Source organism: Nestor notabilis, unplaced genomic scaffold, assembly GCF_000696875.1.
Source record: "Nestor notabilis isolate BGI_N333 unplaced genomic scaffold, ASM69687v1 scaffold14143, whole genome shotgun sequence".
NCBI lineage: Eukaryota > Metazoa > Chordata > Aves > Psittaciformes > Psittacidae > Nestor > Nestor notabilis.
Genome location: NW_009920670.1, coordinates 1 through 24,831, shown reverse-complemented (window position 1 = coordinate 24,831; position 24,831 = coordinate 1). Strand labels below are relative to the sequence as shown.

The following is a 24,831-nucleotide window of genomic DNA, read 5'->3' as shown; positions in this document are numbered from 1 at the left end:
GGGCAGCCATGAGGGGAGAGGGGAGATCATGAGGGGTGCGCAGGGGCGGCCATGAGGGGAGATCATGAGGGGAGAGGTGGGGCAGTTGTGAGGGGAGATCATGAGGTTAGAGCAGGGGCAGCCATGGGCTGTGAGGGGAGATCTTGAGGGGAGATGAGGGGTTGCCATGAGGGGTAGGGGCGGCAGCTCTATAGTGTGGACCACTGTGAGGGGGCGCATGAAGAATGGCTGCAGCTGGAGATCATGAAAGGCGGACATGAGGGGAGATCCGTTTGCCCTTTGTGACATGTTTTAGAGGTGGGCTTGACAGTCGTTGGAGTAATGATGGTATTAAAGGTCTTTTTCAACCTAGGTGGTTCTGTGGTGGGACCTACGCTAAACAAATCATATATAACCCCCAGCTTGTCCAGTGGAAGTTTGACCACCAGTGGTCCAACAAGAATTCTTTATATTCTTCCTAGAAAAAAGATAGGCTTGTTAACATGAAAGCATGGAATTGCTGTGGGTTTGGGAGGTCGGGACTACTGCCCTGTTTCACCAGAGTTCACTTGTGTCATCTTGTGAAACAGGTTAATAGAGCCATGAACTACGTGAGCTCCTCTGGTTCTCTGCATGGTATCAGATTCCTAGCGTGACCTCCAGTTTAATTCACTTTTTGCTTTCCCTTCACTTAAACCAGAGATGCTGATGAAACAAAAGAATGGATAGAGGAGAAGAACCAAGCATTAAATACAGACAACTATGGACATGACTTGGCCAGCGTGCAGGCTCTGCAGCGCAAACATGAAGGCTTTGAGAGAGACTTGGCAGCTCTTGGAGACAAGGTGGGATTGTAAGGAGGACAAAGTCAAAAGCTTTCTTCTTATCTAGAAGAAATGATTGAACCATAGAAAAGATTCTTTTCGTCTTCATTGTGTTTATTTCCCTTTCTCTACTTCTAGGTGAATTCTCTTGGTGAAACTGCCCAGCGTCTGATCCAGTCACATCCAGAATCTGCTGAAGATCTCCAAGAAAAATGTACTGAGTTGAATCAGGCTTGGAGTAGTCTGGGAAAACGTGCTGACCAGCGCAAAGAGAAGCTTGGAGATTCTCATGACCTGCAGCGATTCCTCAGTGACTTCAGGTAAAGATGCTATTCCCCTTCTGCCCCAGTTTATCTGTCTGGTATGTTATTAGCAAAGTATATATGGCTTATTGTTCTACTGGAGTATTGAGGGGGGCAAAAAGGACTGTTTTCCTTGTTCTGACTTATTTCCATGGATGGAGGGAAAAACATTCTATTAATACGTGTTCACAGGGACCTTATGTCTTGGATCAATGGAATCCGGGGCCTGGTCTCCTCAGACGAACTTGCAAAGGATGTGACTGGAGCTGAAGCTTTACTAGAAAGGCACCAGGTAGGTGAAAGATAAGTGTATATCAAACATCAACAAATGTTTCTTTTTCTGACACTTTCCATTTAGAATTCCAAGAATAGATTAGTTCCAGCTCGGCCATCTGTGTATTTGGTAACGCATCTCCGTACCTTTCAGGAACATCGCACTGAAATCGATGCAAGGGCTGGCACTTTCCAGGCATTTGAACAGTTTGGACAACAGCTTCTGGCTCATGGGCACTATGCCAGCCCAGAGATCAAGGAGAAACTGGATACTCTAGATCAAGAACGGACAGACCTAGAGAAGGCCTGGGTCCAGCGCAGGATGATGTTAGACCAGTGCCTGGAACTACAGGTACTCTGCTGCACTTCAAAAGGAAAAAGAATTCCTGCTTTCAGAAGAAGGCTTATTCTTTCATAGTGATGAGCAGTGCTGTTGGTCTGCCTTTCTCATGCTTTGGAGCTTTTTCTCCCTGGATACTCTAGATCAAGAACGGACAGACCTAGAGAAGGCCTGGGTCCAGCGCAGGATGATGTTAGACCAGTGCCTGGAACTACAGGTACTCTGCTGCACTTCAAAAGGAAAAAGAATTCCTGCTTTCAGAAGAAAGCTTATTCTTTCATAGTGATGAGCAGCTGTTGGTCTGCCTTTCTCATGCTCTGGAGTTTTTTCTCCCTAGTTGTTCCATCGGGACTGTGAACAAGCTGAAAACTGGATGGCTGCCAGAGAGGCTTTCCTCAATACAGAAGATAAAGGAGACTCCTTAGACAGTGTGGAGGCACTCATCAAGAAACACGAAGATTTTGATAAGGCAATCAACGTCCAGGTGAGGAGTGTAGCTGAAGAAAGGGGAAAACAGGGGGTTTTGTGCAGTTTATTAGCAAAAGAAGTTCCACCATTTGTGGATTCTAAAATTCATTTCTAAATATTCAGCCATTTTGAATCTGCTGCAGAAGTTTAGAAGCAGCTGATGCAGATAGGAATGTTTCACTGCCTACAGACAGTGTAGGAGTAGTAGTGGCAGGTATTTGTATAAATCTATCTTTAAAGAAGCTAAAGCCTTGTTCTGTTCTAGACCCTGCCCACCACTTGACTTTAAGGAACCACAGTTCTAATTTATGGCTTCTGTTTTCAATAGGAAGAGAAAATTGCTGTCTTACAATCTTTTGCTGACCAGTTGATCTCTGCTGATCATTATGCAAAAGGAGTCATTGCTAACAGACGCAATGAGGTTCTGGACAGGTCAGTATTGTCCTGTTAGATGGGATGCAGATACTGAAAAGGAATGCTCTTTGGCAACATTTTGTAGCTGTGTGTGCAGCCCTAGTTCCTCATTCAACATATGCATGTAATTGCATACAGGTGGCTTCGTCTGAAAGCTCAAATGATTGAAAAGAGGTCAAAGCTAGGAGAATCTCAGACACTCCAGCAGTTCAGTCGTGATGTGGATGAAATAGAAGCTTGGATCAGTGAAAAGCTCCAGACTGCAAGTGATGAATCATACAAGGATCCCACAAATATCCAGGTGAATATGATTCTCAGCAGAAAAACTGAAGTATTGTTTTGAACTTTGCAAAGCAATACTCTGAAAGAATTTGCTCAGGAGTTCTTGTTCAGTGATAACAGAATAATAGACCATGTTGGACATGGTTTCTGTTTAACAGGGAGAAAATGGAAGTTACATTATGCATGAAAGCAGACCCAAAATAGAACTCACTTGGTAATTATTGATGCATGTAATTAATAAGATATGGGGTATCTGCAGCAGCAAGTTTCCTGAAGAAACCCTGGAGCTATTCTGTCTCTTTCCCAGCATCTAGATAGTAAGGAAATGGAGTTTTGGGGTCTGTGAAGTCTCATTTATTTTTCAGTATGAAGGAATAATTAATTAAAGCTACCTCTTATGTTCTAATACTGGTTTACGAAGTAGTATGAATGCACTGAACTACTTCTCTCAATCTGTTTTATAGCTTTCCAAACTGCTGGTAAGTAGTTTGGACTAGCCCTGGTATGTGAATTTGCTTTCTTTGTATAGCTTATGTGTGAGCACAAGGTCTGGTTGCAGTCTGTCGCTCCATCCATCAGTTCATGCAATCTCTTTGTTTTCTGTTAGCTCTTGACCTCCATCCAGGTACAGCTCTTGGTCTCCATGTCACGGGTGTGGCTTTTTCTTAATGCCTATTCAGCATCATGTATTTCTGTATTCATTTTGCAGGTGTTCTGCATGATCTGTTGATTTTTGTGGTGCTTTAGTGGTGTCATTTGGGGCTTTTAGCAGTTAGCCCATAGGAAAAAAGTGGGTTTCTATCCTCCTTTTTCAGAAATTTGCCTGTCGGGCCCATCATCCTCCTGTCTGAATCTTCAGCAGTGATGATTTGACACATGGCATAATGCCAGCTCTGTTAGCTTGCCTTTATAGAATCCAATGCTCAAGATGGGGAATTCAATAAAATGATAGACAGCAGTAGCATTAGAAGGGAATGGTATAGAAGGAACACTCCAGAAAAAGATCTGTACCAGCTGGAAAGCTGACAGGACTTGTAGGAATCCAATAAGTGGAGTAAAATGAGGATACATGGAAGGAGAAAACAGAACAAAGACCAGGGAAGCTAAGGAGTAAGAAAGGAAAGGATCATCATTTGCCACTTTAGGCTGTAGTACATTATTACTTTCTCTTAGTTGAAAAAACTGATAATTTTATATTAAACCAAAAAGGCTTGTCTAGGATTTATTTGTCATGGTAATTATGTGGAGATATGCAATTGGCAGCTTTTTAATTGAGTTTTACATGTTGGTAAATCTTCCTTTGAAGGATGTTTTTTATAATCTCAGCATTCAGGATTCTCGGTTCCCAAACTAAAGCAGTTCATGCAGAATTTCTCACGCTGGCGCTATAGTATTTTCCATCTTTTATTTTTAAGCTAACATTTCCTTTCATTCCATTCTCTCAGGGCATTGTATCCCCATGTCCAATGTTACTAGCATTTCCAGTTAATACTTGTAAATTCTGTCTTGGCATTTTTGTGCTATTGTTATCTTCCTGGTGGGTGGATGGATCATGTATATATGAGAGAGAACTGCATACTTCCTCCCACACCAAGGCTCCTGTTGTTCTCATGGTGTTCTCAACGTGGCAGAGAAAAATGAGCAAATAATTCAGTTATTTTTATAGAGGTTTTTGGTTATTAATTCGTTATTTTAATATATAATGTGGCCATGGCTGACTTGGACTAATATTAAAACTCTGCAGAAAGCAGACAGGCTGCAGCAGTAATTGATCTTCATTACCTATAGATAACCCATGGCAGAGGGGTTGGAACTAGATGATCTTAAGGTCCTTTCCAACCCTAATTATTCTATGATTAGGAAGAGAAACAGAAATTTGTGGTATTACTATAGGAGTAGAAAGGATGATGGACTGGGCATGTACAACTGCTGCTTTTCAAGGGTGATGGCACTGAAAATGGGAAAGCTTCACTCAAGTAACAGCTAAATGTAATGCCAGGAACAGTGCCTGGGCATCTGTAAAAGGCACATGGATGTTGTCTGAGTTATGTATCAGCTCACTGACAGTTTTGCTAGGTCAAAGCTTGGTGGTTACTCATACCAATGAGAGTTACTATTTGAGTGAGCAGTTAGTATTCTTGCTGAGAGGGAGATCTTCCTTAGATCAGGCTATATACAAACCTCTTCATGTCAACAACTCTTGTTCTGCCCTCTCGACCCATGAGAACAATTTAGGAGCCCTTTGTCCAGTCTCCAACAGATCTGTTTTTGCCTAACTTAGAGCAAGCACCAGAAGCACCAAGCCTTTGAAGCTGAGCTCCACGCCAATGCAGATCGGATCCGCGGGGTCATTGATATGGGGAACTCGTTGATCGAAAGAGGAGCATGTGCTGGCAGTGAGGATGCTGTGAAGGTAGATACAAGTCTTAGAAGATTTGCTTAGTTTTTGCTTTGAGAAGTGTTTGGGTAATTGGAGATATTTGTCCCTCAAAACCAAATCTTGTTTTCAGTTTGCAGCATTTACCTTTTCCATGTTCTAACAGGCACGTCTAGCTGCCCTGGCTGACCAGTGGCAGTTCCTGGTCCAGAAATCAGCAGAGAAGAGTCAGAAACTGAAAGAAGCCAATAAGCAACAGAATTTCAATACTGGAATCAAGGACTTCGATTTCTGGCTTTCAGAGGTAACTGAGATTGGGATTATTTACTTGCAAGTCTGCATTTTCTACCTTTTGATTCCATTTGATGTTAGATTTTGTGGAGCACAGTCCACCTTTGAGCAAGTCTCGATTTATTTTGAAAGAATCTTTATTGCGACTAAAAATCTTGTTAGATGTTCGTATGTTGTTATTTATAAACAGTAAGGTGAGAAGAAACATATTTTAAGAAGCTTAGAATCTGTTAAAAATTAAACAGGTGATGAGACAAAGGTTTATCCACACTGTAGAAAATTAAGAGAATTAATTTGCACAGTTTAAAAGACATTATAATTTCAAGGGGTTTGTGAAAACACAACTTGTTCTCCATCCTCTTTTTCCTTCCCCACCTGCAGGTGGAGGCTTTGTTGGCATCTGAAGATTATGGAAAGGACTTGGCATCAGTTAACAACCTTCTGAAGAAACACCAGTTACTGGAAGCTGATATATCTGCTCATGAGGTATTGCTTTCTCTTTTAGTTTTGGAAGCTACATCACAGTAATCAGCAAATTCTACAGATCCTACTTCAGTACAGGCTGTGGTCATACACTTGTTGAAACGTGTTTTCTTAATAAAAGCTGTGCCTCTGCCCAGCAGTCAGACTTACGATTTTTACACTGACATAACAAACAGAAATGAGATCCGAGCAATTCACCCCCTTTTCCACCCCTGTTTCCAGGATCGTCTGAAGGACCTGAACAGCCAGGCTGACAGTTTGATGACCAGCAGTGCTTTTGATACATCCCAAGTCAAGGATAAGCGCGAGACCATTAATGGGCGCTTCCAGAGGATCAAGAGCATGGCAGCTGCCCGCCGAGCAAAGCTGAACGAGTCCCACCGCTTGCACCAGTTCTTCCGGGATATGGATGATGAGGAGTCCTGGATCAAGTATGCATTTCAGGAGTTCTTGGCTCTGGCATGGGGGCACATGCTTACTGCCAGCTTGCTAACAACATTTGTAGTGTGGTTTTGTATCTTGCCTGTTCCGCAAGAATGTGTCTCTACGAGAAATCACCTTTGCCCCCCATTCAAGGAAAACTGTATTCAGCGTGGCTTCAGTGCTAACTTGGGTGGGACTTCTTATCTATGTTTTGCTTTGGTCAAACCCTGAGAAGGAAAACCCTTTAATAGAAAAAGTAACGCTGTTTAGGCCTGGACCAGATAACTGAAATATGGTTCTAGTCTTTTTGTGAAAGCTCCTACCAAAAACTCAAGTCTTATTTTTTCAGTTTGAAGTATTTGTTTTAGCCAGATTTCTGTGCTGTGCAGAGCAGTATCTCCGGATCTGCAGTCATTTTCTTTTCCTTTTGTAACGTTTGACCTATAGAAATAATCTCTCATTTTTATCTTTCTTCCTTCTCCCCTGAATTTAGAGAGAAGAAACTATTGGTGAGCTCAGAGGACTATGGCAGAGACTTGACCGGTGTGCAGAACCTTAGGAAGAAACACAAGCGCTTAGAAGCAGAATTAGCTGCCCATGAACCTGCTATCCAGGTAAATGCCTCTCTCCCTGACAAATTTACCTATAAATGGCATCTTTCTTGCTTGTGACAAATACAAAAACCAGGAAAAGGTTTGCTGGAATCCAGATAGAATGCGTAAGAGGAGAGGAAGTGATGTTCCATTAACTGTGTGTTTCGCTGCTTTTGCAGGGTGTTCTAGACACTGGTAAGAAGCTTTCAGATGATAACACAATTGGAAAGGAGGAGATACAGCAGAGGCTGGCTCAGTTTGTGGATCACTGGAAAGAGTTAAAGCAGTTGGCAGCTGCAAGGTGCGTGAGATGTTTTTGTGACATTCAGCATGAATTAGAACAGTTACATAGACTTGTAATAACTGGATTTACTGGGTTTGGGATATGGATCATTAGTTACAATGTAATAGCACATATTACTGATGACAGACTCTAAGAGACTATTGAAAGGATTTTAGTGATAATGTTCTTCAGTAGAAACACGAGTCTTTTCCTCAAGTATACTGTGTTCAGCCTTTTATTGCACCACTTGGAAAACATAGAGTTGAAATTAATTGGCTTTCATCCATTACCAGGATGTTTTTCTGGACAAGAAGCTCCTGGGGAGAAAGTGATGCATTTTAGTTCTTTAGTAGCTGCAGCTTTGTGGCCTAGTGAATGTTTAGAGGTATAGATATTGCAGTCTGCTGCTGGAGAAGTGAAGTGTGAATGACTGTGTGCTTAGGGTTCAGTCTCTTTTTACCTTTTCCCATACAGGGGCCAGCGTCTGGAGGAGTCACTGGAGTACCAGCAGTTTGTAGCAAATGTTGAGGAAGAAGAAGCCTGGATCAATGAGAAAATGACCCTGGTAGCCAGTGAGGATTATGGAGACACACTTGCTGCTATCCAGGTATGGAGAAAGTTACCAGCTCTTCATTGTTCTTACTGTCAGCTAGAGCTTAACAAATCTTTTCTTTAACTGTCTTTCCAATTCAGAGGTTATTATTGGTTCCTTTTGAAAGCATAAACAATGTGAATTAATTTCATAAAAGCATCCGAAGTATGTTATTTCCTGTAGAAATGTCTTGCAGTTTGGTGTAGCTTTGCATCTTGACTGCTGATGGGCAGTCCTGGTTAAATCAAATGGCTGAAGTTGTATGGGAAGTCAGCATCCTTTTGTGCACAGAGAAGCACCAAGTTGTGCTAACCAGCTAAAGATGAGTAGTTTCTGTCAGAAGAAGTTTTGTGCTAGCTGATTTATAACAACAAATGAGCTTTTGTAAAAATGATTTTGAATAAGTGGTGAGAAATGATTTTAAGAAGTGTCTGTGCCTCGTGTTTGCAGGGCTTGCTGAAAAAGCATGAAGCATTTGAGACTGATTTCACTGTCCACAAAGACAGAGTGAACGATGTTTGTGCTAATGGAGAGGATCTCATTAAAAAGGTGAGCATAAACTGGTGAAGAAAAACCTTCAAAGGCTACCAGGGACATTCTCATGTCAAAATAGACCTACTCTTGTCTGAGGACTGATTTGTCATCTCTTTAAAAAGTACTCTTGCTCATTTTTTGCAGTCGAGTAAGCTGTAGCTGTCAACTGCTTTCAAAGCTATTTCTTAGACATAATCTTTCAGCTGAAGTCCTTGCTCTGTCACCAACTTACTGGATGCCTTGAATGACCCCCAGTCATAGGGGATGCATTTGTTTTTTTCTCCTGTCATGTAGAACAATCACCACGTGGAGAACATTACAGCCAAGATGAAGGGCCTCAGAGGCAAGGTGTCAGATCTGGAAAAAGCAGCAGCTCAGAGGAAAGCCAAATTGGATGAGAACTCTGCCTTCCTGCAGTTCAACTGGAAAGCAGATGTAGTGGAGTCATGGATAGGTATGTCCTATGTGGGAGCACAGTTGTCTGGCACAAAGAAACCAAAACACTCCTTCGTTTCAAGAGACGTCAAATAGTTTCTCACTTGCTGTTGTAACAAGCAGACCTAACCCGAAGTAATCAGCAGTGCTGTACTGATTTATGCTTTGGAAGTAACCTGATTGAGAATAGAGGGAATGCTTGAGATATAGACCTGACATTTTTCCTAAATTTATTTAATTTTCCAGGTGAGAAGGAAAACAGTCTGAAGACAGATGATTATGGACGTGACCTCTCTTCTGTGCAAACACTCCTCACCAAACAGGTTAGTGCTAATGCTGCTCCCACCCTGTAAGTGATGAAAAGAACAGGAGAACTCTTCTACAATACACACAAATCTGGTACTTGCGTTTGAAATACTTGCAGGATATTGGAATGGTTAAATAAAATACAATCTGAAATATTATTCTTCTAATGCTTCAGGAAACTTTTGATGCTGGACTTCAGGCTTTCCAGCAGGAGGGAATTGCAAACATCACTGCTCTGAAAGACCAGCTACTAGCAGCCAAACACATCCAGTCAAAGGCCATTGAGGCTCGGCACGCTTCCCTGATGAAACGCTGGAATCAGTTACTTGCCAATTCTGCTGCCAGGAAAAAGAAACTCTTGGAGGCTCAGGAGCATTTCAGGAAGGTGAGTGGCTGACCATGGAGCTACAAACATCTTACTGTTCCCTTTGAAACAGATACACCACACTTGCAACTTGTGTAGCTTTTCCATTTGTAGCTAATGATTATAGCAATCCTGGGGACTTACCCTAAGAATTTTTTTGATGCTTGCAAGAAATAAGGAATAAAGACTGTCACTGTTGCATGTTCATTCCAGATCCAGTCTGGTACAGAACATTTGCATTACTGTGTAACTGAACAACTGGGTTGTTTTCTCTTCCCAAGGTTGAGGATCTGTTCCTGACTTTTGCGAAGAAGGCATCTGCCTTCAACAGTTGGTTTGAGAATGCTGAAGAGGACCTGACAGATCCCGTGCGCTGCAACTCGCTGGAAGAAATCAAAGCACTGAGGGAAGCTCACGATGCTTTCCGCTCTTCACTTAGCTCTGCCCAGGCTGACTTCAACCAGCTGGCAGAGCTCGATCGCCAGATCAAGAGCTTCCGTGTAGCCTCCAACCCATACACTTGGTTTACTATGGAGGCTCTTGAAGAAACCTGGAGGAACCTGCAGAAAATTATCAAGGCAAGTCAGAGAGAGGAGGACTCTTCCTAGTTTACAACATTTCAAGTCTTCCCTGGAAGCTATCCTCCAAGATAGTCAGCACGAGAGTTTGTCTCCACAGCTGGAAATACCGTGAAATTTGGGCAGAGAAAGATTTCCATTAGCTGTAAACTTGTGCTGTTGTCAGTTGGTTTCATGGGTCATTTGTGGCCTTTCAAAGACAAAGCAGATGTGCCTCATTTCCTAGCTGTAAAAAGAGTTTAACATCCATACTGTGCAGAAAAATAGTTCCAATTCTCAAGACTTAAGTAGGAACATTCTATGTTGTTATCTCAGATGATTGTCTTTAGATATTCAGGACACTCCTGGAGCACTCAGTCTCGTTTTGAGCTGCAGCTCTTAGCTTTTTCTTTGTATTACAGGACAAGGACAGTCGCATTATTTCTGTCTTTGAAATTGAAATCACTGTTGTTCATTTTTCAGGAGCGTGAATTGGAGCTGCAGAAGGAACAGAGAAGGCAGGAAGAAAACGACAAATTGCGCCAGGAATTTGCTCAGCATGCTAATGCTTTCCATCAGTGGATTCAGGAGACCAGGTATCGTTTGTCCTTCCAGGAGCTGCCCTTAGAGATTTCTCAGCTAATATTTGTATCCATCTTTTTGTTCTAAGTTGTAAATGTCTCTTGCTGAAAAACAGCTATTGAGGGATTGTTCATTTCCTGCAGTTGTGATTTGAGGAAAGCTGTGTTAGCCACAGGGAAGAGGAAAGCCCTGAAACACCAGTGTTTCTGCTGCTGAATTAATTTTCCTGCAGTAATTCCAGTTATCCAGGACTTCACTCTTCTCCAGTTATTCCTGAAGTAATCTGCAGCACAGTTGAATGGATGGGGAATAAATAGCTCAAAGCAGACTGTGTGAAGTGCCAGTGGTGGTTCTGTCAGTGCTCTTTTTGTATTGAATAGTACATTAGAAACCTCATGAGAATTCCAGTAGAGAAAGAAGCTGTGAAAAAAGCTTAAAGCTGCTTTGTGATCACTTGCCCAGGGTGCTGTCTAGTAATACCCTTGCCTAGGGAGAGGGAGTAAAGATTTAACAACTGTGTTAGAAATAAAACAGCCTCAAGGGTGAGAACAGCAGTGAACTGAAGAGCACGTTTCTAGTAAACAGCAGTCAGGGTGCTCAGACAGAGCCATGGGCCAGTTCTGACACACTCAGTTGTGTTCAGAGGGGGTGAATTCTGTTTCCATGTAATCCTGTGATCCTCTGTCTCTCTGTTTACAAATAGTTCTGTGTCTTCATGAAGTAATGGAATACAAATACGATTTTTAACTTGTTGATGTTTGCTTCCCACCCAAACCTCTGTCCTTCTCTTACTGTCTTGTCTCTGTCCTGCTGCCTGATGTTTGGATCTTCACATTCTACAGGACTTACCTGCTAGATGGGTTAGTATTGAATTTTATATCTTTAAATGTTTGATGGTGTGTTCTGCTCCGTCTGTGTGCTTCCTTCTGTCATTACATTGCTCGTGAAAGCTGTGCTGAAACCCTTTTATTTGAAAAGAGCAATTTGGCCGAGGTGCACAGACACAGGAAACGAGATTTTGGGGTAGATTTAGTATAAAGCAGTAGAAATGCAATGATTTCCTACTCAAAAGCAAAAGAAATTACTAATGGGCAGCCACTGGCATTCCATGGAAGTCACAACTTTTGTTCTTGTGGTCTCTGAGGGCTTGTACAAGAAAAGCCTCTTAATCTAATGAGGTGTGTCAGGACATAGATTAGTCTACCTTTGGAAAAGAGCTGACATTCCTGGTTTTCCAGCATTCAGAGGCTTGCTTAGTGAAATAAACTTTTCCATTACAGCTGTTCTCAGAACAATCAGAACTCCAAAGTATTGACTGTTTTTGGTGAGGAGAAGGGAAGATTCCTGTGAAGAAGCTTTACTGAAATTATGTATCCTAAAATTGTAGTATGCAAACAGGAACTGCCCATTTTTTAATCCCCCAAAGATTAAATCCTTGATAGGAGAAATGAAACCCTTCCAGCGTGAACCCATGAATGTGCTTGGGTTTGACAGCAGTTTGATGCTGGCAGTTTTAAGTCCAGTTTGTGTCCAGGGGAATAGTTCCTGAGGAGTCAAGTAGTGGAAAGGAAATAAGATCTTTAAGTGTCTTTGGACTGCCAAACCCTCTGAGGGTGAGTCTGTCCATTTAAATTTCCTCAGGATTAAAAGTACAATGGCAGCTTTGTAGTAAGACATCATGTAAAATGCCAACAAATGGTGTCTGGGCCTGGAGCAGAGGCCTGTGTGTCAGCCCTGTGTAGGGTGAGAGAGCCTTTCACATGGAGAGAGATGGCTTTTCATAATAAAAGGGTGGAATCTTTGCAGATAACTGCTCCTTATTTGCTCTTAAATGATCCCAGTGTCTTGTGTTCTGCCAGATAAAAATAATGTACCCCATTTTTGTTGTACAGTTTAATGGCACCGAGCAGATTTTCCTGGAACGGATGCTGAATTCCCGGCTCCTTTGTGAAGCAGTGTTGTAGATTAGTTCTGGTATCCAAGAACGAGCCAACAGAAAGGAGCCATTTACTTAAAGATGTAGGGTCAGAGTTCGAGATCACCACGCCAGGCTCTTTTGTTGAACACATTACCAGAAGGCTGCTGATATGCCAGGCTGACTCCGGCCTTAATTCTGCCTGAATAGATTAAAACCACAGATCTAGCTCAAAGAGGCATTGGCTGTGCTTAGCCTTCCTTGGCAAGAGGGAAGGCAGAGCCTCAGAGATGTTCCAAGGTGAGCGTTGCTCTGTGTACTTCTCCACTGCCCAGAGCAGAGATCAGGAAGAATAAATGCCTTTAAGAGGCATACACTATAGAGGAGTTAACTGCAGGGCTTCAGCTTGTCTCTTAGAGAGACTTCCTCTTCTGTGACTTACACAAAAACAACAACAGATAAATTTTGTGTGTGTGCAACCAGCATTTGAGGAATTTCCTTTCCTAAAGCACTTGCTTGTGTTTGCTGCAAGGTGGTGCTGGCTTGGAGTGTGGCTCCACTGCAGTGGCCGTGTTTTGGTGTGTTCTTTCCTTTGCTCTTTCTGCCTTCTTTTTAGGAATTTACCTGGTTTCTTTTCTTTGACTAGCATAGCATATCGTCGTGTCATTCGTGTCTATCAGTATGAAGTTGGGGATGATCTATCCGGAAGGTTTTTTCCTCTTATTTTCTTACCTCACGTTGGTTTTCAAACGCACTCTTTAATTCCAAGGCTCGCTTTCCTTCCAACTAACTTTCACGGCTTAGAGATGCTTGGAGGTTTGTTTCCCTCTTGACTCTCTCCATGGGTGGTTCCCAGCTTCCTGCTCAGGGTTCTGGGCGTGCGCTTCATCTCTTTAGACGTGCATTGAACCTGAGCTTAACCCTGTGATGAGAAACCCCCAGATGTTTGGTACATTTTCATTGCTACGGAGTGATTCAGCACTTGAAAGCCCCCTCTCAAGAAGCTCAAAGGTGTAGAGGAGGATAAACCTCAGCAGGGATGAAAACCCTGGGGTTAATGACTTAAATAGCAGCTACTTAAGTTTTAGGAACTTAAATACTGCAGAGTCAAAGGAGACAGCGCCCAGGCTTGGTGTCCATGTACAGGTCATTCAGTATGAACTCTCACCCTACATGTTGGAAGGACAGGGATTGTAAAACCACTGCTGCTTGAAGGCTGCTTGGGATCTTGGGGGGAAAAAGCAGCATCCAGAGATTTTCCATAGCTGTTCCATATGTAGTAGATCTTGCAGACCATCACCACAGTGTGATCTTCATCTGCTGGTGCAAGTTCAGTGTGGAAGCCAGCCATAGGAGAGTGACCATGCCCCAATTGCTCTGGATGCACCACAGGAGGGGTGGGAAGGGCAACTGTCCCCCAGCCCCTGCAGGAGAGGAGAGGTCTGTGGCTTCCTGCAGCAATTGTGCCATACTAGGATTGCTTTTAAACCAAACCAGTAGTTTTCAATGTCTTTTGCCCTGTTTTATCCCCATGTAACACCCCTCTGTAGAACCCCTGTATCCCACTGGCAAGCACAGCCCATCTCCAGGGACTCACCTGTGGTTGGGGTGTGTGTGTGTGTGTGCTGGGCACGGGGGAGCGGGGTGGGACTGCACTAAGTTCCTAATTTCATTAGGTCCAGTAAAGCGGGTGCTTTGGATCTGGCATGAAGTGTGGCTGCTGATGGTGTTGCCTTTAAATGGGGCTAGAAATTAACTCTATACAGAGAGAAAAATCACATGTCGGTCTGAAACAGGATGAGTCAGAACAAAACACAAAACCAGTGTTTAAATATCTATAGGAGAACAACACTGCTGTCAGGATCTTTATTTTCAAGGAAGGACTGTTAATTTCAAGCCCCACCTGCCGTTTTTGCTGGGGTAAGTGCGTTCTCTCACTGTGATTCTGTGTTTAGGTCGTGCATGGTGGAGGAATCGGGAACACTGGAATCACAGTTGGAAGCTACTAAAGTAAGTGATGTTCATTTACTGCTAAAATACATGAAATTGGAGTGGGACTGGCAATGCATGGCATTCCATGGTAAAATCCTAAGTAACTGCTCACATTCCAAGTACTGAGGGGACCTTTGTGATTATCTATTCACATACCTGATGTCTAATCACAGCCGCAAAACATTGATACCATTTTCCTTTTTTTCTTCTTTTTTTATTAATGAGGGGGGTAGGGGCAGGGAGGATCCAGCATTCCCAGCACATCTCCCAGTCAGAGGGTTTTGGCTCAGGAGGTGGTTTGTAAACCCTGTCGCTTTCCAATAGCATGCACAAAGAGGAACGTTGTTTTGAGTAGTATTTTACAAATCCCAGTATATGTATATTATAATCCCAGCAGAAAAAGAGTAGAGCCCTCCCTTCCCTGCCAGCCTGTGTTCTGACCTTCGAAGGGGTTTGTTTGTGCTACTTGATTTTTCTCCTCTTCCTTCCCAACAGCGCAAGCACCAGGAGATCCGAGCTATGAGAAGCCAACTGAAGAAGATTGAGGACCTTGGAGCAGCCATGGAAGAGGCACTGATCTTGGACAACAAATACACAGAACACAGCACCGTGGGGCTGGCTCAGCAGTGGGACCAGCTTGACCAGCTGGGCATGAGAATGCAGCACAACCTGGAACAGCAGATCCAGGCTCGGTATTGCCTGGCTCATGCATGTGTCGGGCTTGGGTGGGGGATAGATGTGAGACATCTGCTCATGTCTGAAAACAAACCTTGTATGGTCTGTGCTAACAGTTGTATCTGTAATGGATGTAGGGAGCTTGTAAATCCCCACCACCTCCTGGCTCTCCTTAGGGGGATGAAGTTTAGTTTTAGAAGTAGTCCCTGTTGGCCATTAGCAGCGATAGGATCTTAGAGGAATTGATGGATTCTGTTGAAGTGTGGTGCTGTATCATTCCGTTTGCTCCTTGTCCTCACCTTCTGATGCAGCCGCTGGCTTGGGGCAGGTGGGCACTGGGAGAGTTCTGCAGTTCAGGAGCTGTTCACCAGTTTGCTTCTTCCTTTTCAGGAACACGACTGGAGTCACAGAGGAGGCCCTGAAGGAGTTCAGCATGATGTTCAAGTGAGTACAGGGGAACACTCGCGAGAGGCTTCTGGCACGTGGATGGTTCCTCTTCACGGGGTTCTCTGACTGAGCTGTTTGCAGCTCCTTTGTTTTCTGCTCCCATTTGTGCTGCGCTGCTCTCATGGCTGCCAGATGGTGAGAGCCTCCAGAGACACCAGCACGGAGCCTCTCCTGGGCACGGGGGCAGGAGCTGGGAGTGTCAGTGAATTCCAGCTGGGAATACAGCCATTTTTGGATGCTTTTTAAGCAAAGCAAAGAATTTGTGCTTACTTTTCATGCATGTGAGATAGAACTATTGATAATCCAAGCTCATTTGTCCAGAACAGTGGACTAGTTGTAATCTGTTCTGGTTTTCAGCCCACTTTACAGCTTTTGGTACTCAACAACTGACACTTAAAAATGTGAGCTTTGGTTTTATGTTTTTAGGCACTTTGACAAGGACAAATCTGGACGACTCAACCACCAGGAGTTTAAGTCTTGCTTGCGCTCTCTCGGCTACGACCTGCCTATGGTTGAGGAAGGAGAGCCAGACCCAGAGTTTGAGGCTATTCTTGACACTGTTGATCCCAACAGGTAAATGTGGGTTGGACCTTTTCATACTGCAAGACACTGTCTCAGTATCCTTGGGGAGGCTGGCTGGAAGCTCTCTCAGGCTGAGCACTGGGCTCACTTCTCTTTTGGAGAGGCTACAGTTGCTTTCACAACAATTCATTTAAAAGAGACTTTATGAGGATAGGACTGATATTTGTGAAGAGACCTGCTATAGAAAATGGGGTGTTGATGCTCCCCTGTGCTAAGGCTCCTCCCAGAAAAGCCAAGGCCTCTCGGGCTGGTACAGAAGTGCTGTGCTTGGGGCATTGAAGGGCAGCAGGACTCACGCTGTGTTTCCCTGGCAGGGATGGACACGTTTCACTGCAGGAGTACATGGCCTTCATGATCAGCAGGGAAACGGAGAACGTGAAATCCAGCGAGGAGATCGAGAGCGCTTTCCGCGCCCTCAGCTCAGAGGGGAAGCCCTACGTGACCAAGGAGGAGCTCTACCAAGTACGTGCTGGCTGTGGCCCAGCGGGGAGGGGTGATGGAGGGGTTGTGTTTGTAAGTTGTTAACAAAAATGGGCACCAATTGCTTGGAGGTTCAAGTCACTGGGGTTTTGTTAGCCCTGAACCTGCCACGGTGCCCTCTGCACCAAAAGAAGGGATGATGGTGACAGCCCTTACCTGCTTTCCTGGCTCTGTAGAGGAACAGGAAAAGTGTTAACTGCCAAAGAACTACTGAGGTTGAGTAAAATAAGAGCTGCTATAGGCCTGGCAGGGTGTTCACTGTCCTCAGAGACTTTCTTTTCGTCACTGTGGAGACTAGAGGGAGATGTTTCTCCAGACAGTGATGCAAAGGAGAAACTTAAGGCTAAGCTTAGTCAGTAGAAATGTCTCCTCCCTCTTGCTGCCCTGCCAGGACAGCAGGTTTTTCCTGTCTGAACCCACCACCTGGCAGAGAAACAAAGAGGTTGCACTACTTCCTCGTACCGGTGACCTGCTCCGTCTTCTCTTTGGTGGGAAGCGCAGGTCAGACCTTCCAGCCCTCAGCCAACTGTGCCAACAGCCAGTGCGTTTCCATGCCAGGTGTAGTTCCACACCCCAAGCCCCGTGCCCCTGGGAACAGGCTGGCTCCATGACCACCCCCCATCCACAGCCCCAGCCCCCATCTCCACCTTGTCTTTGTCTTTCAGAACCTGACCCGGGAACAAGCCGATTACTGCATCTCTCACATGAAGCCCTACATGGACGGCAAAGGCAGAGAACTTCCTTCTGCCTACGACTACATAGAATTTACACGTTCACTCTTTGTGAATTGATCTGAAACCCCCCCCACTAGTACCAAAAGATGCGAAGGACACGCTCACGTTTGCTGACTGTAGCTCTGCATGTGTCTCTCTCTCTCTTTGTGCTCTACAATAATCAATGTTACTTTATGATGTAACCTTAAACTGCTTAGCTTAAAACTTAGGGAAAACAAAACATGGTGCAGTGTGCTTCAATAAAAGTTACTGGTCGAACCACAGCAGCTTGTGTTTAATGATTAAATAGGAGTTTAACTGGTGTATGGATGAAACTCCTACTGTTCAGTGTTTTGCAGGCCAACGCTACGGAAGAGGTGAGTGGAAAACTTCCGGAGGCAGAGAAGTACCAGGCTTCTCGCAGGTGGCTGTGTTGCCACCTCAGTCTGTGCTCTCACTCGCCAGCTGCTCCAGATGTGTCACTTCCCTGGGCCGCTGCTCAGTGAAGTCTGAACTGAGCTGCCAGACTTTGACGGCTCCGGTGGCGTCCCCTGCGGCCAGGAGATGAGTTTGCTTCATGTTAAATTCCAAACAGTACACGGGGTGTTCATCTGTAGCTTGCTTCATGGATACAGCCGGCTTCTGTGAGCTCCTCTCGAAGTCGAAGAGATGCACCTCTCCTGCAAAACACAGTTACTGCGGCTTTACAGCAGCGGCCTTTGTGTTGAACAGCAGAGTATTTACTCAGGCTGGAGCTCAGAGTTGTTCTCTTTAACCCATTTCCCTTCCCTCTGATGGTGTCTGGGCTGTGACAGGCAACTGACATCACCGCAAGACAGTGCGGATTTGTTCTGCTGTCAGAGACCTGAACCAGGCGGCCAAGTGCTGCCATATCCCCATTCCTTAACCCAGAACTGTTTGGGCAATTTGCTAAGGGAAAAATTCCTGTTTAAATCATTTGCTTTAGAAGCAAGTATGAAAGCCAAGGAAGATGGAATTAAGTTGCAGCCAGGGTGATCTTGCCATGTTGCGCCCCTGTGAGCAGCTGGGGCAGCAGAGGTACCATCAGAAGTGAAGAATAACTGTAAGCGAGCGATGTAGTCTTGGCCAGAGTTAGAAATGACCCATTGCACTGATCACGGTGCAAACGTGGTCACCACTGTCTGCTCGTGGGAATGTCATCACTACAACTGACTTGTACTAATTGATACCCAGCGTGATCCCAATTTCCTGTCTAAGAGCAGGCTCCTGCAGGTACTTGCCTTCACCCGATGCAGCCGCGAAGACGAGTGGTCGGACTGGAGACCAGCGTACGCAGAACAGGTATTTCTTTGATAACTGAAGAGAAACGAGGGGTTGTGTCTGCAACATGGAGTGCAGGTGAACCTGTCCATCAGTCCCACAGCTCAGAAAGAGGTTCCTGGGGGAGGGAGGAACAAGAAACAACTTACTTTACTTTATTGCTAAAAATACAGAACAAGATCAGTTGAGGAGCATGACCTTGGCTAGTATTGCTGCTTGCCTAAAGCAGTGACTCCCAACCTGCACCCTGGGCTGTGGAGATGCAGCTTTGTCACTGCCCTCAATTAAGTCTAATGAGGGTTTGTGTGGCCCAGAGGCCCGAGAACTGCTGAGCCAGGGATGGGCTTTGTTGGAGTCACGTTTGTCTCCTGCAAATTAGATGCAAACCAGGGCTGTCAGCACATTTCATAGAAACATGGTGTGGGGCCTCTGCCATGGGTGGTGGGCAAACTGCAGGCAGAGGTGGGAGATTCCAATTCAAGCAGCTACTAGTAAGCTTTCGGATGGGCAGATTACTTACAAGAAAGCCGGAGAGGGACTTTTGACAAGGGCATGTAGGGACAGGACAAGGGGCGACGGCTTTAAACTGAGAGGGGAGACTTGTATTAGGGTTTTTGGAAGAAATTCTTTGCTGCTGGGGACACACTCCCACCCCCTGGGGCTGTTTGAAAACCGGGTGTTTAGAGCCAGGCAGTAACTGTGCCCGAGGTGCAGCAGAGGTGTCAGTGCCCAGCGCTTGCCTGTGGAAGGGGGAGCAGCTCACAGAGTACACGGGGCCACCGTGCGGGGAGAAGGCGAGTTCTGCCGGCGCCCGCAGCGGCACAGAACTGCCCGTTCGGTGCAGGGCCGGTGTCACTGCAGTCGTGCAGCACTTCAGGGAGTAACCACCTTCCACACCCACCACGAACACCCGGGGATCGAAGTGTGAGAAAGACAGCGAGGTCACACCGACTGCTGCCTCTCCATAGGCGACCTGGGAGAAGAAAAGACAAAGCTACTGAGAGCAGGGCCCCCAGTGAACACAGGTGCAGTTGGAGCAGCATGAACCAGCCGGCCAGGGACCCAGTGAGCAGCACATCTGTAGCACTGCTCGGCCTTTAACTTCTGCAGAACCCTCCTATGAAGGGATTCATGTCTCCATCCCAGCAGCTTCTCTTTAGAGCATGGCAAAACTGCCTCTTGCTGGTCTTCCAGGGAGTGATTCCAGTATGGGTAAGGAGGGGGGGATCAAGGGTTAGTGCATATGTTCAGGAGAGGCTTTTCCTGGCTCTTCTCACATGGGAGGTGAGCTCTGCCACGTGGGCTCTAGTGTTAGGAGTGGTTTTGTCTCCTTGAACTGCTGAACTAACCTTCTTCAGCCAAGAGCTGCGAGGGATCTGCTGTGCCACCACGGCGAAGCCTTCAGCCAGGACCAGCCGCCCATCTCGCTCCTCCCTCCACACCAAGATCTTCCCGTCTGTTGACACGCTCAGCAGCCGGGGCTGGTTTCTGTGCTTGGCATCAGGCAACCAGTTCACCTGTTCCAAACACCGTGAGCTCAGGATGAGGGGGACCAGCTCAACGGCCCAGCCACTGCTCAGCGGTGCCCTGACCCCTCCCAGGATGACACGGGAGCAGAGCCTGGCAGCAGCCAGTGATCCTGGTACCAACCCAGCTGCTGCTGGGAGCTCATACACAGACAGAGGTGCTAGGAGAGGAATGTGTTCAGGGCTGCACGAGGTATTGCAGCACCCGTGGTTCACCTGCCCTTGCTTTGGAGACATGGTGTTTATAGCTCTCACCCAGCCATGAACAGCATTTTCCTGACTTTCAGATATGAAAATAACACAGCTTGCCCAGTCACAGGACCCCAGGGGGACAAAAAGCACCAGGAAGCCAGACTTTGCCACCCTTAAAGCATGTAGCTTTAAGCTTCCAACTAAGCATCAGCAACACCTTTTGCTACTTACATTTTGAAACCTAAGTGGTGTTGGCTGCATCTGCATCAATAAACAGTTGCAGCACAGGAACAGGCCAACTCCTTGTTAATCCTGAACAGTGAGAAGTTCTTTTTCACAGTGTCACGTTCAGCAAATGCCTGTTTCAGTAGCTGGATTTGGGGGAAACAGCCAACCAAAAGAGAATGTAACCGCTGAAACGCAGCAGCCTGGTTGTGAACAGGAACTGAAGGGGTGAAATAGTCATGGCCCTGCTCGTCTGCCCCAGCCGTGGCTCCTGTCGGTGTTCTCCGTTACCTGATAGACTGGATCAGTGTGTGTGTCATCTGTCATCCCTGTCCTCCAGATCACCGGGTCCTCTGCTCTGCTGGTGTCCCACACCACCAGCTCCCCGCTGAAGAGGCCGCCTGAAAGGACAACGATGAACAAATGCGCTAATGAAGCTGAGAGGAAGGAAATGATTCAAGCTGAAGGCAATGAGGGTGCATTTCGAATAGAGCTGAAGGTCAGAGCAACCCACCGGCTATCAGCGAAGGCTGGGAGGGGTGGAAAGCCAGGCACATCACAGAACTGGGAACATCCACCACCAGGTCAGGGTGCTTTGGGTTCAACCCTCTTCTGTCCAGGTTCCAGGTACAAACGTAGGATTTTTCTGTGCTCCAGTCCCCCCCGTCCAACCTGAAGAAGAGAAAGCGATGTCTTGCCTTGTCTGCTCCACTGGGGATCCAGTCCAGCAGACCTCTGGTGTCCTCTCTGGGCATTTACACGTGCTGCTTTGTGGCTTGAAGGAAAACTGAGATGAGGGGATCATGAGGTGATGAAACTTCTCTGCAGGCTTGTATATATACAGTACTTCTCAGTGTATTACAGAACAAAGTGCCAGCAAGTAAATCTTGGATACAATTCACTATTCCAAGATCTACTGAACATTTAAATAATCTAAAGATCGCTGCTTGATACATGCTGTGAGTATTTGGGAACTGAAATCTAAAGAGACTGAATTGCTGCTGATTTGCAAACTGGCTGAGTTGCAAACCACATCTCCTCTAAAGGAGCACTCAGAGATCCAGAGCCTGGGAATACACTGTGAGAATACCTTACTTGGAGGGCTCAGAGGGGCTGAGAAGACTTACTGAGCCTCTCTTGGCCTAAGAGAAGCAGCATGATTTGAAGCCCAGGTGCCTCCAAAGAGCAGAGAATGTTCTTCACAACCACCAAAGGGTGCTGGTGATCCTGCATATATCATGCTGCACACCCCGGCCCTGGAATTCCATCCAGTCCATGCCCTTTGTACTTGTTTGCCACAAGTGGACCATGAGCTATTGCTCTGGGATGCTGAGAGTCACCAGCCGCTCTACTTCCTCGGTTATTTCTACCCAGTTCCTTCCTTGCACACTTGCCAAAATATTACATGTATTTCTGCCACCAGCACCAAGCTGACCTCTGTGATGTCCCTTCTTGCTACAAGGAGATGATATGCAGGACAGAGCTCTGCAGAACAGTCAGTGGCTGGGACAGGAAGCAATGACTTTGAGCCTCATTTCTACTGCCTTTACTTGATGCTTTTAATTCTTATATTGAAAGAGACATGATCAAATAAGAGGAGCAATTTTCATCCAATGGGTAGTTGAGCAGTGAAGCTCCTTATTAAAGGATGTTGTAGGTGCTACAAGTTTACACAGATTCACAGAGGCTGTGGGAGTTCATGGAAGGGAATTGTACTGAGGGTAACCACAGACACAGAAACCACATTCTCATCTGAAAACAGCTGTAGCCTGGGAGAGCAGAAGGAGCAAGTAATATACAGGTTTGCCCTGTTTTACTCTTCCCTACGCATTCCCTCATGGATACCCTTTTTACTGGGGCTTTTAACCTAAGAAATGGTAGTGGAATGAAAACAGACTAAGGGCAGCAGCGAGGCAAAGGAGGGAGAAGCTGCTGTAGACATTCACTGGATTAGATTCCTGTTTTTCCAACCTCATCTCAGAAATCCTGAAGTGTTTGTTAGCACATGTCTGCGGCACCAGGCGCACACGTGAACGGGTACCAGGTTCATCTGGGGTGCTGAGAGACCACATGAAAACAAGAGGATCTTCAGTAGATAAGCACATACTTCCAAACTCACCTACACAGATTTGCAAGTGCATCTGCTCTTTACATTTTCTTTCCAACCAGAATCTATCCAGAAATAAACCAGTAAGAGTATGTGTACCCCTTCTGGGGGCACGGGGAAGGTAGAAGAAATAAAAGCTGACATTTAAGACTGCCCTAAGATTTTGTTTCTTTGAATACGAATTATTTAACTTGCATAAAGTGTGTATCTGTATATATAGTTTTTTACTGCATAGAAAGTGAACACAGCTAAAACTCAGGTCAGCCTGAGGTGCCAGATCAACCTCAGCTGCACTCAATCCAGCCAGGTACTCACCGGCCATATGAACATGCAACAACGGATCCAGTTGCATTCCATGAGACGCTGGTAACCTGCAAGTTTTGATCCTGAGCCTCTGGGTATGACAACGTATGCAAACACAACACCTGGAAGAGATCTAGTTCAAGCACTGAAGCAGAGAAATGAGACTTGTGCACACTCCTGCACATGATCATGAGGTTACAGCATTAGCTTCCCCTCTGCCCAAGCAGCAGAGATACATACAGAAAAGTTGCTGAATTCTTACTGGGGAAAAAAAGCCCCACACAACCCCCGACCCTCCCAAACTAACTGTCACCTCATAACTACCTCTCACTTCTGGGGATTCATGACAGCTCTGGAAGGCTGTGCCACAAGGACTTATGACAGCCCCCCAGGTATGAGTCTAGCACTTGGTTCGCAAGCGATGGTTTGAAAACGATGGTACCAGCACGTACTGACTGACACAAACTGCTTCCATTCTGGAGCACTGCACACTAAACAAAGCTAACCAAAGCAGGCACAGCTGCCAAGTCACTGGTTGCAACTGTTTCTAGGTACCTGCTAGCCTGGCATGCTCTAAAGGGGCTGCTGGAAGCTGAGGATAAGCCTATACCAACTGCAGGCTTCGTTCTCACAAAGCTACTGCAACACAGTCGCTAGCAGGAAGAACAGCTTTACCAGGCAAAGCCAGACCACACGCAAGGGAGAAAGGTGGGAAGAAAACCAACTAGTAATGTCTAATTATTAGAATCTGGCAAGAACAATCACAGCTGTAAGAAACAGAGGTAACGAGTTAGAGCCACTGCAACCAGCTCTGCTTGGGTAATGACAAGGATCTGAATTCTGCCAACTTACTGTTTCATTCTGGTCTGTCCAGTTCACTTCAAAGCCATCAAAGGCACGGCTTTCCCAGTTTTTATTTAGCTCTTTGACAACAGCGTCCTCCACTTTCTGAAGGAATGACAGAAGGCCAGTGTAATCTACTTGGACTTCTTGCTGGAAGTCATGGAGAGCATCTTTACTTTGCTCCGTCTGCACACTGGCATCTCGGCTGGTGTGAGTCTGTGCTGCAGATTCTACTGTTGAAATTTTCCTAGTCTGGCAGCTTTTCTGGTAAAAGAAGAAGACAGAGTTTTTAATACACAAGACATTCAAAGCTTCCTTGCCTTTTTGGCATTTCAGTCACCTCCAAGCACATCTGTACACCTCTGGTACATGGCAAACAGGAGGGTGCCCATGTAACTGTCTGGGTGTGGGTGATGCATTTGTGACCTTCACATGGTCTGATCTGAGGCAGGGATACCTGAATGCCACTCAAATTTGGGCCACGTGCTCTACAGCATAGAATGGGGAGGGTGAGAGAAAGCAAAAGGGATGCAAGCCTCCAGAAGAAATGGCAAACATGATGATGAGCACAGTGTTATCAGCTCTCAAGGTACCAATTTTGTGGCTGCTGCACCTGTATTTCTTTGCCAAAGTACATAAAGGGTCTAAATTGGTAAAATGCTGCGAAGGGGCAGGGGTGTTAATGCTCTGAGGGGGAGGTTTCCCTCCGCGCCGAGCTGCGTTAAGGGGTGGGTGTGACTGAGGGGGCAAGTCGGGGCAAGGCCGCCCCTTCAGCAGCACCGGGGCGGGGGGAAGGAGCAGCTGCCCCCGGCCCGGCCGCTCCGGCC

General features: G+C 45.7%; 2 protein-coding genes across 2 annotated transcripts; one reads left to right on the top strand and one right to left on the bottom strand.

Annotated features, from left to right (window-relative positions):
• Nucleotides 1-679: 679 nt before the first annotated feature.
• SPTAN1 (spectrin, alpha, non-erythrocytic 1) lies at nucleotides 680-17,790 on the top strand (the record flags this gene model as incomplete). The annotated part of the gene is made up of 29 exons (XM_010010788.1): nucleotides 680-824; nucleotides 942-1,123; nucleotides 1,298-1,397; nucleotides 1,533-1,730; nucleotides 2,056-2,202; nucleotides 2,515-2,618; nucleotides 2,739-2,901; nucleotides 3,347-3,361; nucleotides 5,164-5,295; nucleotides 5,426-5,563; nucleotides 5,932-6,036; nucleotides 6,256-6,464; nucleotides 6,950-7,070; nucleotides 7,229-7,350; nucleotides 7,807-7,939; nucleotides 8,375-8,473; nucleotides 8,753-8,912; nucleotides 9,140-9,216; nucleotides 9,375-9,584; nucleotides 9,845-10,141; nucleotides 10,604-10,716; nucleotides 11,545-11,562; nucleotides 13,264-13,326; nucleotides 14,573-14,627; nucleotides 15,105-15,301; nucleotides 15,675-15,728; nucleotides 16,158-16,304; nucleotides 16,628-16,775; nucleotides 17,459-17,790. Coding segments are annotated over 29 exons (3,778 nt in total), but the record flags the coding sequence as incomplete, so codon positions are not given.
• A 157-nt stretch (nucleotides 17,791-17,947) lies between these two features.
• Nucleotides 17,948-24,268, bottom strand: WDR34 (WD repeat domain 34; the record flags this gene model as incomplete). The annotated part of the gene is made up of 8 exons (XM_010010787.1): nucleotides 17,948-18,186; nucleotides 18,769-18,926; nucleotides 19,549-19,781; nucleotides 20,158-20,325; nucleotides 21,043-21,152; nucleotides 21,266-21,423; nucleotides 23,174-23,283; nucleotides 24,014-24,268. Coding segments are annotated over 8 exons (1,431 nt in total), but the record flags the coding sequence as incomplete, so codon positions are not given.
• Nucleotides 24,269-24,831: the final 563 nt, after the last annotated feature.